This window comes from Podarcis bocagei, assembly GCF_964188305.1.
Source record: "Podarcis bocagei genome assembly, chromosome: 11".
Classification (NCBI taxonomy): Eukaryota; Metazoa; Chordata; class Lepidosauria; order Squamata; family Lacertidae; genus Podarcis; species Podarcis bocagei.
Genome location: NC_138136.1, coordinates 30,070,114 through 30,091,047, shown reverse-complemented (window position 1 = coordinate 30,091,047; position 20,934 = coordinate 30,070,114). Strand labels below are relative to the sequence as shown.

The window sequence follows — 20,934 nt, the reverse complement described above, 5'->3', positions numbered from 1 at the left end:
CCACTGCTGCTAGCCCTACTCCTGACTGCCCCCACCACAATAGTTTCAAAAGAACCATCATAGAATCGCAGAGAGTTGGAAGGGATTATTTTGCCCATCGTGATGCTCAAACCCATGATCAGGGCTGGATTTAGGTTTGATGAGGCCCTAAGCTACTGAAGGTAATGGGGCCCTTTATATGTCCAGCTGTCCTTTGTCAACAACAAATTGTCACCGTTTTTTGTGTTGAATATATGCTATATGGTAATTTATGGACCTAATAGGTATCTAAAGCCATTTGCACATGCAGAATGTAGGCGCCCTATATATAGAAATGAGCAAACCAGTGATATTTTAGGGAGCAGGCTAGTAGGCGGGGCCCATTACTTACATCATAGGAGTCTATACAACACAAAACACTGTTGCTATATGTAGGTTTTATTTTATTTGTTTTTTTATCTTATATTTTGGAAGTGTACATCCAGGTTTTTCTTTCCGTTTAATTTTTTTTGGGGGGCCCCAAGAGAGTGGGACCCTAAACTATAGCTTGTTTAGCTTATACGTAAATCCGGCACTGCCCATGACCTTGAGATTAAGAGTCTCCTACTCTACCAACTGAGCTATCCCAGGCAACCTTTATACACATTAGCAAGTGATATGTAGTTTTAGTGGAATGCTTAAAAGGCTCAGATGCTTCTATCTCAGGTAGAGACAGTTGGGTTTCATTTGCTTGATCGGATAACTTAAGATGTGATTGTATGCACTTTCATTCAGAAATAATGCCTTTTGAACACAGTTGGACTAGGCACTGAATAAATAGGATTGGGTTGTTAAGTATGTTTATGGTGCTGAAGAAAGAAACACCCGAGCAAGGCACAATTCATTAAGGCATAAGTTGAGCTGCCAGTGACATGCTCCACGAAAGGGCATGTCTGTTGCTTGTAAAAGCAAGTTTGAACTTTTTGTTCTTCCCTTCTGTTCCTTAACGTAGTGGGCCATTTGTAGCATGGCCTTTGCAGATTATTTAGTTTTTATTACTCAGCTGAAGGCTCTGAAAGCATAAAAACATTATATTATCCTAAACATCCCCCTTGGAAAGGTGTTCTTTTAGTCTTTTATTTTTACATAAAAGAAGCATATGGCATCATTCAGTGCATTAGTACTCTTAAGCATTTTTTTAAGAAAAGAAAATTATTAGTCTAAATATATTTAATTCTGTACATAATTTTGATAAGGCTCCTGGATGCAGATCCTGATAAGTCATCCTGAAAGGGAAAATTATGTTAGCTACAGTTTTTCCTCTGTCCCTCTTCATCCACAAAATAAAACTTTTGTTTAAGCCTCGGTGATTTAAATGGGAGAAATTTGATGTGTGCTGACTTCTCCCATTGAATCGATGCTTAAGTTGTGCTGGATTGTGCTCAGTATTTCCCCCCAGCAAATGCAATTTGATCTAGCATCCGGCTGCAATTCTCATAAGATACAGAAGATTAAAATGAAACCTTACTTTCTATAGGCTGCCCACCCAACCATGTGCATAAGCACCTGCAACTCAGGATAACACATTGTCCTGCAGTTTCTTTCTAAGTAGTGAAGAACTTTTGTAGCAAATTTCATAGGACTGCACATGCAAAAGTCAATCGGTGCATATATTTCCAAAACATAGATAGTACTGATGGAAAGTTAAACAGAATCCCCTATCCCTCTCGTTTGATAAAGAGCTAATTGTTTGACAGTATTTGTAAAGCAGCCAGGCAAGGTCCTAACAATGGCATTTCATGTTCAACTTAAGCTTCCATTTTACATTCCTCACCTACACTATTCTGTTAAAGGCTTGACTGTTCCACCATTCTGTTGATATATTGCATCTTCTGAGTTTTATTCCTGGCAATTGTAGGTGGTTACTGTTCCTAGTGTTCCTGATTGTTGTTCTGATACTTAGACCTCAGTTACTCTATGCAATATGTGTCTGAATGAGACTGGGATCTAGTTAACAAAGCCAGTTAGACCCCTTCATTTCTTAGCTAATTTTTCCTTTAACCACATGTTATTGACAACTTCTTCTTTTTCTGCAATACCTTACTTTTTTTCAAAGCATGTATTTTAAGGCTTCCCAGGAGCTGCTTAGCAAGTCTTATTTGTTCTTGTTTTGAATGCTTTGTTTGATCAAAATATGCTGGGTTGCCAGGACAAAATGTCACTGCAGAGTGCTCGGCCAGCTATTGACTTTTGAAAACTGGCTGGATTTCAGCATTGTATTAATAGGTTAAACACTCCATAGTGAAGCAATTGTTATTGACAAAACTGCAACATAATAGAACAGGAGCTGAATTTCCAAATGATTTGAGAAAAACAGGAAGCTCTGCACACTTTCAGCATCTTTTAATTATGCCACTTGCTGCACAAGGCCTGAACTTAACATTTTAATATAACAAAGAATTTTTATTTTTTTAAATGTACCTCACCAAGTCTATTGGACTGTGGCCGATCCACTCAAATGTGTGTGGGGTGGGGTGGATGTGAGAAGAGCAATGAGACATCACGTACACACCTGTTGGAGAATTTATGATCTCACAGAAAAGGCTGGCCAGGAAAGGAGTCCATGTTTGGAAAAGCAGGCAATGGATTATCTGCCACCCATGCAGTGGTTTGCAGTCTCAAACACACACCCAGCTCCCATGGAATGACTGTGCAAGTCCTCCCCCAACCCTTTCCTATACTTCAGCTCAAACCTATGCCAAATGTTAGCCTATTCATCTTTTTTTCTCATTGTGCCTAAGCATGATAGCTTTAGTAGTTTATGTGTTCTCCCTCCGGTCCAGCTTTCAAAGCTACATAAACAGAAGTCTGAAAGAGATGGCCAAACTTGCACAAATTTTCTATATTGTTTTGCTTTTTAAGCTCAACCATTCAGACAAAACAAAACACCCCAGTACTTTGTGCATTGCTGCTTCTTAACTGCTTTCAATATGTTGCGTTAATTTCTCATTTCATAACACAGTGGCTTAGTATGATGTTCACATTTAAAGTGAAAAATGGAAGAAAAGAACATGAATGCAAATTAACACCAAACAGCAGATAACTACTTTAATTATATAAGACACAATTTCCTGGGAAGAAAACAGCTTCCGCTTGCCTCGCTGGCAGGAATTTGGGATAGGTCTAACCATGGTGCGAATAAAGTTGGTTGTATCCTGTTTCTGTATGGGCCTTTTAAGGACACATCCATTTAAATCTTTGACTAAGATGATTCCTTTTTCCATACTGGGTATCAGTATTGGATAGGCAGCTGTCTGAAAAAGTCTGAGGCACATAATACTGCAATTACAATGTAAATCTGGTTTACTGTGAAAAAAGCAAGAAAACATCTCAGAGGATGTAGTCCTGTGATCACTGTCTTAGATGATTTCTGAGAGGCCCTAGATACTGCAGAACTTCCTGGCCACAGGTGGGGGTGAACCCTGGAGTTCTTCCTTAACCAATGAAAGAATAGCCTGCTGATGTGACTGCCCTGCCAGGAATATTTCTTGTCATAGGCACCAATTCTATGGGCTGCAAAGTATGTGGGGAAGGGGCTGAGCCACCCCCTCCCCCAATCTTGAGGGACTGGGCCTTGCCAGGCCTCACCATGGCAGCAGCGTGCCTTGCGGGCTCCTCCCGACATGTGTGACATCACATGTGTGTTGCATGTGTGATGTCATGCACACGTGATGAGCCCCTCAATGTCAGGTGGAACTCAGTGCCTGTTTCTTGCATAATAAGGACAAAAAGGGCCGTTCCAGTGTATGCCTGTGTGTGTGTGTGTGTGTGTGTGTGTGTGTGTGAGAGAGAGAGAGAGAGAGAGAGAGAGAGAGAGAAGGGGGTTGAAAGAGACCTGTGCAAAGGCTTTCCTTTGTGCTGCAGGTATTTCCTACCTCTCCTTCACCCATTCGCCCCTCAGGTCCCTCCCCCCCTGAAAAAAACTTGGCTGGGGTGGGTCAAGAAAACAACCAGAACAGTGTTCAGGGAGAAGGGAGAGAGCATTGTTCATCTGGCAAGCTGAGATAGCACATCATTGAATTTTACCCCATAAGTTTATTAAAACCAAACTTACGGCGTCATCCTGTACATGCTTTTTCTAAAGTGCTGTTGAGTTCAGTGGTGCTTCCTGCCCGGTAAGTAGGTATAGGATTGCACCCTTAAAAGATATGGAGAAATCTACATAGTATTTACCACCTGCCTTCATTTGTCCTGTTGCTTCAAGCAGCCCCTGCTTTGTGAACAGAAACAGACAATGGGTTTTACAAATATCAGTGTCATGATGGTGATGAAGGCAATTGTACTGAAATTCTTTAAGCAGCTATTCCTTGCCTGGCTGGAAGCTGTCCATGCTGTCAGCTACCTGCCTCAATATATGATTTATCTTCTGCATCAAGCAAAGGCACATGAGCTTGGGAGACCAGATAAGCTACTGTGTTCCCATGTGTTGTTCTCGTCACTCGTTTGTCAGTTTTGCTGAAGGGGCATTAATTAATAATGTGGAGAAAGGGCAATGCTTTGCAGAACAACTGTACAGTTTGAAAGGTACAAAACTGAGCAAATACGGACTTTGCCGTCCATTGTGAGTGCAATGTCAATACCAAAGATCAATCTGGTATCACCTGATCAGTCTTTTCATGGAATTTAAGGAATTTGTTTGCTCATCTAAATGCTAAATTCTTTTTTTTCCCCTTCCTCCGAATTCTCATATGCCCTCATCAGCACTTCGATTATTTGGAAAGCCAATGTTTGCTGACTCAGCAAGTCTTTCACTTGGTTCCCAACCTGCTTTTATAGAGGCCAAACATGCTTTGTCCTCCCCGAAATGCAGTAATTTTCCCCCGTGTGTTTCATAAGAGAGCTGCACCCACTGACCCCCACTGTTTGCTGCCAGATACATCATTTCAGATCTTGCACGGCAGCCTTTGGGATGAATTAGTCAGCAGATGGTGCTCTCGTTCTCATGCCTCTCCTCAAAAGCTGACCGAAAGCAAGAAAGGGCAGATTCAGAAATTGCCCAGTCACCACTATATTGATTGCCCTTGTTATGTAATTCTGATGTTCAAAGCAGACGTTGAGAACTTAGAAACATCTCTTCAAGACTGAAACTTTTAAAAAATTTTTTTAACAAAGCTGATAAATTCCCCTGTTCTAATTGTTTCTAGAAATCCCACTGGTTTTATACCTGTTTGCCCTCATTTCCGTTACATGGCTATGGGGAGGACTGCACATGGCTTATAGACATCTATGGATGCTGGTCTTCTTTGTCATTTTCAACTGCCTGCAGGTAAGTTAGATTTCTTTCTTACTCACTTTAGCTAAAAACCAAGCATTTTTTACTGTAGTGTGCCAAATCCAAACTTTGAATACAGAGAAGAGAAAAGACAACTTGGGATATCTACAAACTTAAAACACTGACAATACTCAGAGCTGGTTATAGTGGCATTGCTCGAGTTCCTCTCTTAACCCACCATCCAGCATGTGAGAGATGTCTATATACATGTATGATAATGTGGTATATGATGGTTTGATGACATAGGTTGGTGCAAACAGCATAAGAAAAAGAAGAGATCTACAGCTACATCCTATATTTCTTTTAGTGTAGATGAAGTTTGCTGTCACACTAGATAATGAACTAAGACAGGAACTATAACCTGGGAGTGGCAAAATATTTTTTTATTAGAATAACCATGGAAAAATATATGAAGCAGAATAAAATAATATGCACCAGAAATCTCATTGATTTCTGTGGGGTTAGTGTTTAAATATTAAAAGTTGGTTTTTAAAGATAAAAATCTGAGGGCAGAAGTAAGAGAGTTTACATATGGAGCCTGATTGTCAAAGTACTTGCAAGTACCCATTGTAATGTCTGGATCTCTTCCTGGCATATGTGGCTTAAAGACAGATTAAAATATCACTGAGGGATCAGCTGCTTTTTAGCAACCACAGCTAGGAAAATACTAGACCTACAACCATTCAAGGGTTGTCAACACAGTGCCTGCAAGCGCCAGTATGCCCACCAATGCCCACTATGGTGCCCTGGGGAAATCTTGGTGAATATCCCTTTAAAAATCCGCAGTGCACCAAAGACCATTTGCTCTTCTTACTCCGTTCCTATTTGCACTGGCTCGGTCTCACCTACACTGAACATCACCCCACCTTAAACATGACCACATCTTATTGAATGCCAGGACACCCACCTTTCCATCTATTTTGAACAGAGGAAAAGTACAATCATCTTCTATTTCTGTGAGTGAGTGTGGCAGTGGCTGATGTAGATGCTCTCTTTTTCATTTATGGGCACCTGATGTCATGGACTAGTTGGACACAGAAGAATGGTGGGAGGAGCCAGCTGGGGGAGCCACCAAGGGAAGAAGACTCAGAGCCAAGGGAATGGGGAGGCAGGGACCTCCAGTCTCAGCAATTGCTTCATGGGGACAAGACCTAGTGGAGATGAGTTGCTGTGCTCATTAGGCCCTACACTCCTCTGTCAACCATGTTTAATATAACAGCCATTTTTGATATGCCATGTTCCTCTGATGCCCACAGCACTTTCTCAAAATTAAAAGTACCCACATCTTTGAAGCTCCAAAGATCTTTTTCACTAGTTTGGGGGAGGGGAGGCAGATTGAGCAGAGGTATGTCTCTAACTGGCCCTGCCAACCTCTAGTAGCTTCCCTACAGTGGCTGTCCGTGAAATGATGCCTGTGTCATTCAGGTGATGTGGACCTCACCCTTCCATCCACCAAGTTGCAGGTGGACAGGAGTACCACTGATGAGATTCTCAGGGTGTCTGGTAGTAGTCTCCCAACACTCTGGGCCCCTCCCTAGGATCCCATTGCTCCCATTCTGCATCCTTATCCCATTCCTCCTAGCCCTCTGACCAATCCCAGTCTCCGTGGGACTCCTGACTAATAGTCTAGTTTAGACGTAATGTTAAACCATAGTTCAGTGTTCTAAGATCAAACCATAGTGAGCACTGAGCTTGCATTCATTTCAATTTTAGTTTAACTGCAGTTTGCTGTTTCTTCCAGCTAACTGTGGTTAATGATAAAACAAGCCAATTAAATTGATTTGTTTCAGCTAACCATAACTAAGATTAATCACAAATTGTGGTTCATCGAATATGAAAATGGAAGCTTCCAGTCTCTCCCTCTTGGCTCACCAGAGGAAGCAAGCCTGAGACGTCTTACTGTAACACTATAGTTCATATCTAGAAGCAGCCAGTGCATATTTATAAACAGAAAAGGGGAAGCAGAATTAGTAGCCTGGGTTATTAACCACAATTTAAATTTAGTAAAAGGACTATTTTTTTCAAAGCACTGTATTTTACATCTCACTGATTAGTGACAGGTAGAGTGAACTCCAGGGATATAGTTAGCACAGGAAAGCTTATTCCAAGCTGCAAATAGTACATTGCAAAATAGATGTGACACAAATATCCAGTCTCCAGAGTGTCTTTTAAAGCTTTTATCTCTGCCTTAACTATTTCTGGAGAGGGAGCCAGATGAATAAAGCAACATTTAGCAATATGTAATAGCAACAAGTTACAATAATGTTCAAAATCCTTTGAGACATATGCTGGTTTATGCTGTCCATTCATTGCCACTAGACTTCCATCTGCAGCTTCCAGCCCTTCCTTTCATGCCAATCATGATCCAGTTTTCTTGGTTTTACTGTTTATATCTCCCATCTCCCACTCCCTTCTCTTCCAAATGCTTCCATTTGCCCAATGCCAGCTGCCAATCAATAACGCCCAGTTCAGTTACTAGTTTCATGTCTCTGGGTACCTTTGCAACAGGTGCTACTTAATGCCATTAAGAGGACGTGAAGGAAGTAAGAGCCAAAAAAAACACCAACACACACACACACACACACACACACACAGAGAGAGAGAGAGAGAGAGAGAGAGAGAGAGAGAGAGAGAGAGAGATTAACAACAGACAACTCTCTGAAATGTAATCCCTACAAAGTTCCCAATGGCTTGGATCCTAATACTGTATAAGTGAATGGAAGTTCACAGAAGGAATGTTTCCCCACCTGTGCACCAATCTGTGCTCACAGAAAGCCTATCCAGGAGATTGGGGTGCGCTGCTCAACCAAATGGGGTGGAGTGCAGGAGGCTGAAGGAGAATGGAGGATTGCCCCAAATTAAGCTTCATAGAAAGTACATGTTGGGGCAATTTGTGGCAGCTTAGATGCTTTAAAAGAGGATTGGACATACATGGAAAAGAAGGCTATCGATTATTAAAGTCATTATGGTTGTATGAATACCAGTTACTGAGGAACAACCATGGGAATGGAATGGGTTGCTATCCTCATGTCTTGCTTGTGGACTTCCTGGAGGTTTCTAGTTTGCTGCTGTAGGAAATAATATGTTAGACTAGACAGGCCTTTGCTCTGATCAAGCAAGGCTATTTTTATAGTAACGTGGAACTGGGATGGAACAGACTTAATGCACAAACATATGAAAACTGCAAATAAACTGATTTGCCTATGGCGCTGTAGAAGTGTGTTCCTTTCTCCTTATAACCTGTATTCAAGTTTGTGTTGATACATAAATGGAGTTTAGTAATGGCATACGATGTAGCTCAGTAGGTTAGTGCATGGTGCTGATAATGCCAAGGTTCAGGTTCAGTCCCCATAAGGGGCAGCTGCATGTTCCTGCTTTGCAGGGTTTTAGATTAGATTATCCTCAAGGTCTTTTCCAGCTCTGTGATTCCATGATTCATAGAAATGAAAACAAAACTAAGGCCAGTCCCCGCAGTGGATATAGCTGAACAGGCTCATGTGGGTCACTGCCTATGACTAGATATTGAAATGAGATGTGGTAGGAAAGCCTAGATCATTGTTTCTCAAGGCCCTGATGTAGAATAATATAGATGGAGCTACAGTGGTTGTAAAGTGGGAGGTGATGTAGAAAGGCAGAACTTGGAAGACAGAAGGAGGAAGGCAATAAATAGATGATTGTGAAAGAAACTTGACCACCCAGGAAGTGGTTATGGAACGTGTGTATGTGTTAGCTACCACAGTGTAGTGGCAGCAACTACTGAATTTCAGCATCATAGGTCTGGGGCATTTTCAGATAATGCCTCCTGAGTCAGCTCACTCAGATACAGTTCTAGAAAGTAGGGGAGAGATCTTCACCCTCTTTCACTGTTGTCCTCATTAAAGAATATTGAATATTGCTCTTTTACACAATTCTTAATAGTAGCTTAGTGATGCTGAAGTTTCCTGTAACTCTTTTGATTTGCATTGAATGGGCCACAGCATAACAGCAGTTTCCTTTTTCTGTGCATTACACACAGGCTGAAAAAGGAACCTTTTATGTACTACCCTAATGCCATTTAGTGAGAATGATGTTCTCTGCTAGCTAAGGGTAGTGAAACAATGCTGTCTGTAGTATTCTTTTTTATTTTGTTTGATAGCGTTCCAAAAATCTTTGCTAATTAAGAGGCAAATCTAATAATTACTTCTAAATTTGGCAATGGCCAGCACTCAGCAGCAGTTGTGTGTTGGGGGGGCACCTAATCACATTACAGCTCTTCCACTCCTATCTCTCTTCAGCTTTTCTGGCACTTAACATTTCAGTGATGAAAACGTTCGTCAGTGGCCATAATACCACCACTGGCTATAAAACAGCTCAGCAAAGAGGAAGATATCGATTCACAAATTAATTTTTCCGAAAGGTTAAAGTGAACCTTTCTGCACTTTTGTTTCACTGTGCTTTAGAACCAAGATGATTCATTCTTAAAAGCTGCAGCTGGAAGCATTTTTACTAGGATGGAATTGTAGACCCTCATATGTGTTAACATCTGCATTTGAAGACCATAACAGTTGCCTTGTGTGATCAGATTAAGTCCACCATTCTATTTCCAGCTTTGATGGTTGGCAATGCACCTTTTGGAGCTCAGAACCAAGGCTTAAGGATGGCAACAATCTGCCAGTTAGGTGTGGTAGTTAGAGCAGCCTTCCCCAACTGGGTGGTCCCCTGATGTTGTTGAACTCTAACCCACATCTGCCCAGCCAGCAATGTACCATGGCCAGCACCAATGGGAGGCAGAGTCCTACAATATCTGGCAGGCCACATTTTCCCCATTCCTATTAACAAGGTTTATAAAGTTATGACCCATATGGACCCATAAATAGAATATTATGTCTCCCTCTCCTAATACCAGAACTCACAGTCAGTCATTGAAACAAATTGGCAGAAATGTCCACTTTTTCCACCTAATTCATTATCTTGTTCCCCTCTAGTTACTAGACTAAATACAAAAATTCCCAATACCATAGCTGTTTTCCCTGATAACTTTTGTTTCCCAATATGGTTGGGTTTTTTTTGCCTGCTCTGCATTAATAGCTGTTGAGAACAAAAGTGTGAGATACAGAAAGAATATGCTAAATACTTTTGGGTAAGCCATTTCATTTTTCTTTCTGAAGAGTTATATCAAATTAGTAAACTATGAATAGTCTACATTGTTCCTTTGCAAATGCAAAGCTTTTACAGAAAAAGGAAATCGTCACTGCACAACAGAAACAGTATGTGGTTTAGATTGGAACATGGGCAAATTTCAGAATTTCAAATACTGTTCTGAGTACCACTTGCCCACATTGTTTGAAAAAGAAATAATGGAAGAAGTGAAATGAAATCTGGTAATAAAACGGAATAAATCTAAGAATGGGGCAATTGTAATCAGAGCACATGTATGGAATTCCAGAAAGTGCCACTACAACTGAGGAAAATTATCCCTGTAAGGACACAGCTTTTGGTTAGGATAGATAGATGCCATCTGAGTTATTTAAGCAGACTTGATCACGGTGCAAATGTTGGCAACAACTAATCTATTCTAATTTTTGTAATATAAATTATAATGTGGTAATGCTATAGTTTCTTTTTACAAGAGCAGATGAGTGAAAGCTAAGATGGTGGGTATGTCTTTTTAATTGTTCACTTGATTCAAACTTGATTGATACAGAACCTTCGTAAAAATAGATTCCCCACCCCCACCCCAGAAATTGCCATTAGTCAGATAAAGGCTCCAAAGGGAATGACTTATAAGTGCTTTGTTAGGAAACTATTTTCTGGATTCTTCATGTGTGAGTATGGGTTTGCAACAAAGATAATTTTTGTCTGGAAAGAGTTGTGCAACATTGGAGCTTACCACAACTAAAAGATCCTTATGTGTTATTTATTTTAACTAAAATGTCAAGTGTTCCTTGTTTGCCTTGACAAAGGTCAGCTGAATTAAAAAAAGAATGAAAGAACTCCAAACCAGCTTGCACCATCAGTTTATTAGTGGTTTAAATCTTCACATTTGTTGTTTTGCTGTTGCCAAAGTGACATGGAAATTTTTTGTTATTGAGGCATAAATGGCAGACGTAGAATCACCTTGATTTTCTTTCCCTTTTGTTTTTCCTCTGTCTTTTTAAGCTAGGAGCCAACTGAAACTTACCCTATTGTGTTATACATCTATATTTATATATTAAAAACCCCCACTATATTTTATAAAATCACTTAAGTCCCTGTGGCTCGTAGGAAGTCTCAAATCATTACGTTATTTCCGGAAAAGACAGAAAATTGAAATGCCACCACCATTTTATTAGTAAGCCCCCCACTTCCCCGCAAAATGTTGCATATCTCCCTTGCTCCTAATAACAACTTCATTTCCTCCTCCCTTTTGGCACCCCCTGCAGCACACTCCAATTTCACTGGAAAAGTTTCCAGCGCTGTTGTTTGTAACAGGGTGGAGAACCTGGCCCAATCCTGCTCTAGAATTTGAGACCCCCCTTGATTAGACTGCTGGACTTCGACTGGAAATCTGGATTCAAATCCTCAAGTGGTCTTGGATCAGTTGCTATAACCTAATTCATAGGATTAAAGATGGAGCACCTATGGCTCTCCAAATGTGGCTGGATTCCAGCTCCCAATCAACCCCAGTCAGCATAGTCCAGTGGTCAAGGCTGATGGGACTTGTAGTCTAAGAATATCTGGAGGGGCACAGTTTTTCCATTCCTGCTTTTCCAAATCTGAGGAAGCCCTGGATCGAACAAAGACATGCACTTCACCCTGCATTTTGCAGGGGAAGGATCAGCATTATCTAGGAAATCCAGAAGATCTTGCAGAATCAGAACCTTTAGGGATAAATGGTTTTGAAGTTGAGCTACTTGTTTGTCTAATACTGTGTCTTGTAAAGAAACCCATCCAATGCTGCTATGAAACTCTGTGGTTTTCCAGTTGAATGTGTAAAACGTGTGGGTTAATCGTCAAGCATCTCTTTGTAAAAATGCTGCACCATTTGGATATATTTTAAAATATGGCATTGCTGAGGTACAAAGGCTTCTGTACATGCAGGGATGAACAGCAAAATCAGGTTAGCACTAAATGACAAATCAATCGTTTTGGATTACAGTGATATCCTAGACTATGCTTCCTGATGCCTCAGCTTATTGGATTTATGCACAAAGCAGGTGGTAGTTCCACAAAAGTTGCCAAAACTACCAGTTTGTTTATTTGTTTTTGTTAATGTTCTATAATACAAGAGATTGCTATATATGTCTTTGGTCTCAAGTCATTCTGTGACTAATTAAATCCAGTCTGTCTTTTCCAAGGAAAATAGGCCTTTCTTGCTTTGATTCTTGAATCCCTTTGCAAACAACATACACACGCGTACACAAATACGCACACACATTTGCCAATGCATCCAGTTTTTTTCTGTCTTGTATTTGGAATGCTCTTGCTATCTCACATCAAATAATAGATTAACATCACAGTTAAAAACAGAATTCAGTGGCCAGGTTGCATACTGGGGTGAGATGGTTTGAATGTATAATGCTCATCCTGGCCTGACTGCCCTGGCTGCCAATTAGTTTCCAGGCCCAATTCAAAATGCTTGTTTTGACCTATAAAACTTCTCCCCATGTGAACCAACCTGGGAATGATCCTTACCTGCAACTGTAGAGAGCCTGTAGTGTGCTAAATGGCCCAATGGTCCAATTCTGTATAAGGCAACTTCCTAGTGGTGGCATTGAGTTTGAGCCATGTTTTGAGCTGTATATTATGGCCGCTGTATGGTGCAATGACCATGCAGAATCTGTTTCAAAGAATCTCCATGTTGGTAGCCCCTTAGTAGCCCCTTGCTGACTGGCCTCTAGACCCAAAGAGTTGGAAAAAAGTACAGGAACCATTCTCTCCAAATTAGGTCCTTTCCCTACATTCCATTGATTTAACACATATGAGGAACTTGCTTGCTTGCTTGTTGTAAAATTTATGTACTGGTTGCCGATACATATAAAAGTGGCTTTCAACAAGCAAAATAAAGCAGTATAACATAACAATAAAATAATAATAAAATAAATAGATATGCAATGAAAGTGCAGACAAGTAAAACACTACAGAGCAGATGGAAGTAATTAAAACAACAACTGTAAAAATCCCATTGAAACATAACTGTCTTAAGTGGCTACATGAAGGCAGGCAACAGTGGGACTAAACACATCTTTCTGGGAAGGTGATTCCATAAATTGGGTGCCACCACTGAATAAGATGCTGTTTTATTCCCTCCAAGTGCATGCCTCTCAGTGGTAGGACTGCAAGAAGGGTCTTAGAAGGTGAACAAAGGTCTTGAACAGAGTCATACACAAAGAAATGTAGTAGGCCACTGGAACGGCTTCTACTTGGTGGTGTGGTGACTTCATACTGGTGATATAATACTAAAAAGATGTGCACCTCATGGGGAATATCAATGCCAGTGATCCATGGCAATGTGCAGCATTGGTGTAGAGATTCTCCACATGGCCAAGCAGGTTTTTGATGAGTGCCATTCAGACATAATGACACTACCATTTTGCAATCATAAAGAAGCATTTTTAGTAGCCTTGCTATGATGGGATGATTAGCTGCTTGTGCGTAAAATCGTGGTCCCTCAGAGTTTGTGCAACTCCACAAACCTCTGTGTGTGACAGAGCTCCTCAAACATGTCTGCCCTAGTCACTCGTAGATTCCGACAGTGGTTGTCTGCGGAAGCGCTTCCAGCATAGAAGCTCCTTAACGGAAACGCGTCTCCTGGACTCACGACGTGGCAGCTTCCGGCGAAGCATGGGTCTCCCTATGGGAGCTTCTGACACCTCCCCGCTGTTCTCGCTGGACATGTCCCTGATCCCTCCCTCTTCCCTGCTAGTTCCTGCATTTGCTGCTGTGTCTCTCTCTGCATTCATGAGACCTTCCTCCAGAGACCCCTCTCTCCCCCTGCTGGTCCCTGCTTTCGCTGCTGACTCCTTCCCAGCCTCTGTGAGCCCTTCCACCTCCCTTTCCTCCGATGGCAGTTCCCTGACATCCACCTCCCCTCCAGGGCCCCCTTCCCCCCCGCCCATTCTCTCTCCTCTGGGCGGTGAGGAGATAAAACCCCGAAAAGAATCCTCTTCATCTTCCGACGTCTCGAACATTTCCCTCCATCGGTCTTCGTTCCGGCTCACTGAATCCTCCTCCTCCTCGGAATCAGGGAACCCCTCCAACTCTTCTTCTTCTTCGGTGGTGGCAAAGTATTCCCTCCGGAACCTCGCCACTGGCTGAGGTTTACGTGGGAACCTCTGATGAAAAGTTTCTATTAAAACCTCGTCATCTACATCCTCTGCCATGACCCAGGTGTTTTCCGACTCCGGTTCCCCTTCCCACATTACCAAATACTCTACTTGATCTCCCTTCCACCTGGAATCGAGAATCTCCGCTACATGGTAGCTGTGTTCCTTCTCCTCCATTGCTGGTCCCCTATTGACCCTCCCTTCTCTGTCCCCTTTATACGGTGACAGCAGCGACCTGTGGAAAACTGGGTGCAGCTTCATGTGGTTCGGTAACCGGAGTCTGAAAGCCACTGGGTTGACCTGCTGCGTGACTTCAAATGGGCCCAGTCTTTTGGGTCTTAACTTCTTACAACCCCCTTTGAATGGTAACCCTTGGGTTGACAGCCACACCTGGTCCCCCACCCTAATGGTTTCACCTTCTCTTCTGTTTTTGTCTGCCTGCCTCTTATATTCCTCCTTAGCCCTGTTTAAGTTAAGTTGGAGCTGGCGATGGATCGCCTCCATTTCCTCTACGAACTGTTCTGCAGCTGGAACGCTCCAGTTCTCCCCTTCCCCCCCTGGGAAGGCTCGGGGATGGCACCCGTAATTAGCCAAAAAGGGGCTCATCCCCGTGGACACGTTCTCTGCATTGTTGTAGGCAAATTCTGCCAACGCCAGCTTCTCCACCCAATCATTCTCTCTGTCATTCACATAACACCTCAAATATTGCTGGAGGACGCCATTAGCTCTTTCCGCCTGCCCGTTGGTTTCAGGATGCCGGGCAGTTGAGAAATTAACCTCTACATGCAGTAAGCTCATGAGCTTCCTCCAGAACCTGGAAGTAAATTGTTTCCCTCGGTCTGAAACCACCCTCAAGGGGGCGCCATGCAACCTAAACACATTTTCTACAAACAATTTAGCGGTTTCTTCTGCCGTGACCGCATGTGAGCAGGCTATAAAGTGGGCCATTTTGGTTAACAGGTCTACCACAACCATGATGGCTGTTTTCCCTCTGGACCTTGGCAGATCAGTCATGAAATCTATTGCCACTGCTTCCCATGGTCTTTCAGGTGTGGGTAGTGGTTCTAATAACCCTGCCGGTGCCCGCCTCTCCCCCTTGGCTCGTTGGCATTGGTCACACCCTCTCACATACTCCCGCACATCTTCCCTGACCTTGGGCCACCAAAATTCCCTGGTAACCAGCCACATGGTTTTGTGTTGCCCAAAATGCCCTGCTGTGGGGCTATCGTGCAGTTGCTTGAGTACCTTCTCCCTCAATTCACCTTCAGGTATATATAACGCTCCCTTGTAATACAACGCCCCGTTTCTCTCCTCAAAACCCCCGGGTTTGTCTCCCTCCCTCCTGAGACCCCTGAGTTTGTCCTGGGCGTATTCATCCTGCACCGTTCCCTCTACCAGTTCCCTTTGCCCCACCAATGCCGCCCCACACACCCAGCGGTCCTCTGGAATGACATGGGTCTCTTCGGGTGCTCCCTCCCCCTCCAAATATTCAGGTTTGCGTGAGAGAGCGTCCGCCCTAACGTTCTCTGGGCCTGGCACGTAACAAATCTCAAAGTTAAATTTGGAAAACTCCTGGGCCCATCTCAACTGCCGTTGGTTGAGCACTTGCGCAGTTCTCCAATACTCTAGGTTCTTATGGTCCGTGCACACTTGCACCTTATGTTGTGCACCAATTAGCAGGTGCCTCCATCTCCGGAAAGCCTCATGGATAGCAAGAAGTTCTCGATCGTACACCGTGTAGTTCCTCTCGGATTTGTTCAGTTTTCGCGAAAAAAAGGCACACGGTCTCCACTCTGACTCCTCCCCCCCTGGCTGCAGGAGGAGCACCGCCCCAATGGCTCTGTCTGATGCGTCTGTTTCGACTCTCATCTTTTTTTGTAAATCCACATGCAGAAGTTGTTCTTCAGAGGCGAAGGCCCTTTTTAGCTCCTCAAAAGCTCGCTCCGCCTCCTCAGTCCAAACAAATTTCTTCTTACTGCTGAGACAGTCCGTTATGGGCGCCGTCAGGTGGGCAAAGTTTCGGATGAACTTACGATAAAAGTTCCCAAACCCTAGGAACCTCTGCACATCCTTCTTGGTTTTGGGAGTTTTCCATTCCAGCACTGCCTGGACCTTGCCGGGATCCATAGCCAATCCCTTGTCTGACAGGCGGTACCCCAGGAACTCTACCTCCTTGGTATGAAACTGACACTTCTCCAGTTTCACCCACAGCCGGTTGTCTAGCAGCCTGCGCAACACTTCTCTGACGTCTCTCACATGCTGCTCCTCATTCTCAGAATACACCAACACGTCATCCAGGAAGGCCACGCAATTCTTGTACAGCAAAGGCCCTAGTACGTGGTTCATCAGCGATTGAAAGCACGCTGAGCCTGCTTGTAATCCAAATGGCATAACTAAATATTCAAATGCCCCCAAAGGGGTGAACATGGTGGTTTTCCATTCATCCCCTTTCCTTATACGTATCAGGTTGTACGCCCCCCTTAGATCCAGCTTTGTAAAAATCTTTCCCTTCCGCACCCTGGTCAAAATGTCATCAATCCTGGGCATAGGGAAAGCCACTGGTTCTGTCACTGCATTTAACCCCCTGAAGTCACACACAAGTCTCGGCTTGTCCGTGTTCTTTTTATCCACACAAAACACTGGGCTACCCCCCGCTGCTTTGGACTCTCTGATGAAGCCTCTCTTCAGGTTCTTGTCAATGAACTCTCGCAGCTCCTGCATTTCTCTGTCTGACATGGCATACAACTTGCCTACAGGAAGCTGTGCTCCAGGGAGTAAATTGATCTGACAGTCAAAGGGCCTATGCGGGGGTAGTTGGTCGGCTTCCTTCTCGCTGAACACGTCGCTGAGATCTGCATATTGTGGTGGTACCTTCACCTTCTCCATTACTTCTGTCCCTGCTAGGGTGGCTTGGGCCCCTGCTGAACCCTTTTCCCCTTTGCAGTGTTCTAAGCAATGTGCTGAACCAAAGGAAACCACTCTCTGATGCCAGCCCACCAGCGGATCATGTAGCGCTAGCCAGCTCATTCCCAAAATAATGGGAGCGCCTCCCAAGGTGGCCACATTAAACGCTATCAGTTCTGTGTGCCTTGCCACCCTCATTATCATTGGGACGGTCTGCAAGCTGACTCCTCCTCCCAACAACTCCCTGCCATCGATCGTGGTCACCTGCAGGGGGTTGCTTAAAGGGGTCGTCTGTATCTGGTGTTCAGCAGCAAACTCTTTGCTCATAAAATTGCAGGAGCTGCCTGAGTCCAACAGCGCCTTTATCTTTAGGGGGTGTCCATTTTGCAGCTCTAGCGACACTTCAATCACTAGAGCAGGTTGAGGAGCTTCTGGCATGGGCACTTTCACTGCTCTTTGGCCTGGCTGCTGTGCCCCGACTATGGCAACCAGGCGTTGGCTTTTACCTGCTCCGGTTCTCCCTGCTCTCTTCCCTCAACAGCTCCCACCATCCCTTGCCATTCCTTCCTCTGGGGGCAGACTCTGGCAAAGTGGCCTGGCTGTTGGCAGAGATAGCATTTCCGGGCGCCTTTTCCCTCCTTCTTAGCCCCCTCGCTGGGCTTTGAAACTGCGCGCGCGCGCGCTGTTCCGATTTCCATCGGCTCTGCCGGCGGGAAAGTTGTCTCTGGAATCTCAGGAATGCGGAACTCCTTCCAGCGTTCCCCTTTCCCTTCCCGCCTCTCCAAAGCTCTCGCCTCCTGGCGTGCTCCTATGGTCAGCGCAGATTTAGTCAGCTGATCCATGGAATCCGCCCTAGGACCCCGGGACAGCTCGTCTTTCACGGCCGAAGCCAGGCCTTCTTCAAATAGCATTTGAATGGGTGCCGCCGATAAGTCCCACCCCAATCTGTGAACCAGCATAGTGAACTCAGTCCAGTACTCACGGACAGATCGGCTTCCCTGCTTGCAAGCCATCAGCTGTCTGCGCACCACTCCTTCCTCAATATCGCTGGAAAACATGAGATCCATTGCACGAAAGAACTTCATGGTGTCCTTTAGTACGTCATTGTGCGTTGCCATCAGGGGCCTAACCCAGTCTCTCGCCCCCCTCTCAAGATGCCCAATCACGAAAGCAACTCGCGATTCCTCGTCAGGGAATTCATCAAACTGCACATTGAGAGCATATTGCATCTCTGTTCTAAAGGCATGATAGTCCTTGGGGTCCCCCCCAAATTTCTGCACCAATCCTGGTACCTTTCTGTTGAACTGGGTGGCTCTCCCCTTCTTGTCTGCATCCTGAGCCCTTCTCTCCGCAAGCCTAGCCGTCTGCAGCACCAATTGGATTTCCAACGCTCGGTACCTATCTTCCAAGCTTGGACCCGCTCCAACTCCTGCCTCTCCGGCTCCGGCTGGGTCGCTCATGATGCCTTCTCCTGCACAGGCAGCTTACAAAGACTGTCGGAATGCTATGATGGGATGATTAGCTGCTTGTGCGTAAAATCGTGGTCCCTCAGAGTTTGTGCAACTCCACAAACCTCTGTGTGTGACAGAGCTCCTCAAACATGTCTGCCCTAGTCACTCGTAGATTCCGACAGTGGTTGTCTGCGGAAGCGCTTCCAGCATAGAAGCTCCTTAACGGAAACGCGTCTCCTGGACTCACGACGTGGCAGCTTCCGGCGAAGCATGGGTCTCCCTATGGGAGCTTCTGACACCTCCCCGCTGTTCTCGCTGGACGTGTCCCTGATCCCTCCCTCTTCCCTGCTAGTTCCTGCATTTGCTGCTGTGTCTCTCTCCGCATTCATGAGACCTTCCTCCAGAGACCCCTCTCTCCCCCTGCTGGTCCCTGCTTTCGCTGCTGACTCCTTCCCAGCCTCTGTGAGCCCTTCCACCTCCCTTTCCTCCGATGTCAGTTCCCTGACACTTGCACTTAGGGGTCTGTGAGGAAAGAATAAGCCCTGAGGGACAACTTGTCTATGAAAGAACTGTAGCATTTCTTCCTTAAATTATCCCTTTCCTTTTACTGTTGGTCTTTCTTTTCTTTTTTTAAGTCTCACTTGCAGCATTCTGCCAGTCAGCCAGAGAATGGTTTCCACAGTGACAGAACCCAAAATTGCTGTGGTTGTTCCACCTCCTCACATTCATGTACACCTCAGATATGAAGGGTTTGTCTCATGCTGCTATTCCTAGTTCATACAGCTTTCAGAAAGGGCTGGTAATAACAGTAATATTTGCTACTGTAGGTTGCTGCTAAATGTACTGTAGGAACAGTGGTGGTTGGTTGTGTGCAGTCAAAACAGCTCACTGAGTTCTAATTCTTGATGGCAGAATTAATAACTCAATCATTATTCATGTTAAGAGGGCTTAAATTGAAATGTGCTGTAAATAACCAACTTGTGAGGTTATTTTTTTAAAAAAAGCAAATGTGGAATTGGGGAGGGGGGATTATTTAACAAATGGCCAAGATAGGGCAGAAATTTAATCCTAGGTGTTTTTAGTTTAGATACAACACAGTTATTCTTTTAGGGACATTTTCTCTTTAGGCATGCTAGTGCTTTGGACAAACAGGCTGATATAAAGCTACATTTTGCTCAGAATAGACCCATTAAAATTAGCAAACTAAGTTAGGTGCATTAATTTCAATAGGTAGCAAAAGAAACCTTAATGATGTGAAGGAAGGTTCATCTAAGTGGTATACAAAGGAATGCAGATACTTTAATGATGCTGAGGAATATTGTTATAAGCTTGCTATCAAAGTAACCTGGCAGCGTAGAACAGGAAATAAAAAATAACAACAACAAGAACAAGAATGAAATAGAAAATACCAGATTGAAAACTAATGTAAGCCAACACATCTTGCTAATATCACTTTCCAGAAGAGATCCTGAAACTTAGGCCTTGTCTGACTCTCTGACTCCCTGTCCCTTTGCTAACGGAACAACTTGAGATAAATTACTCCATTGCTCCCAGATAGCCATAAAAATATGTTGTTCCACTAGTAATACTACATCAAAGAGAAGTCCAAGGTGAAGAAATTTGCCTTCAGGCATAGAACAGCTGGAAAGGAGAAAGAAAGAAGAACTGGCCCAAGATTTAAGGCTGGAATGTAGCCTTTCATTTGCACATTCTCAGTATTTCTTTAGCAGTTAGTTACACAGTAATTAAGTACCGTATTTTTCACCCTATAGGACGCACTTTTTCCCCTCCAAAAATGAAGGGGAAATCTGTGTGCGTCCTATGGGGCGAATACAGGCTTTCGCTGAAGGTTGGAGAGCGAGAGGGGTCGGTGCGCAATGACCCTTCTCGCTCTCCAGTCTTCAGGAAGCTATCAGCAAGCCTGGGGAGCCTGCGGGAGTTCCCGCAGGGCTCCCTAGGCTGCGAATAGCAGCCTGCCGCCCGGCACGCAAGGCGCCCTGAAACA

The 20,934-nt window shown here is 44.0% G+C and overlaps 1 protein-coding gene and 1 long non-coding RNA gene across 4 annotated transcripts in view; one reads left to right on the top strand and one right to left on the bottom strand.

Annotated features, from left to right (window-relative positions):
- LOC308597000 overlaps nucleotides 1–20,751 on the bottom strand; it is a 272,467-nt gene extending 251,716 nt beyond the window's left edge. The window contains exon 1 of the long non-coding RNA XR_014012779.1: nucleotides 20,709–20,751. This is a non-coding gene — a long non-coding RNA (uncharacterized lncRNA). The remainder of the gene's footprint in view (nucleotides 1–20,708) is intronic.
- ADGRV1 (adhesion G protein-coupled receptor V1) overlaps nucleotides 1–20,934 on the top strand; it is a 246,448-nt gene that overhangs the window by 210,086 nt on the left and 15,428 nt on the right. For all 3 annotated transcript variants that reach the window (XM_081212310.1, XM_081212311.1, XM_081212312.1), the window contains one exon: nucleotides 5,163–5,284. In XM_081212310.1, the coding sequence (XP_081068436.1) occupies nucleotides 5,163–5,284 (122 nt within the window). The remainder of the gene's footprint in view (nucleotides 1–5,162; nucleotides 5,285–20,934) is intronic.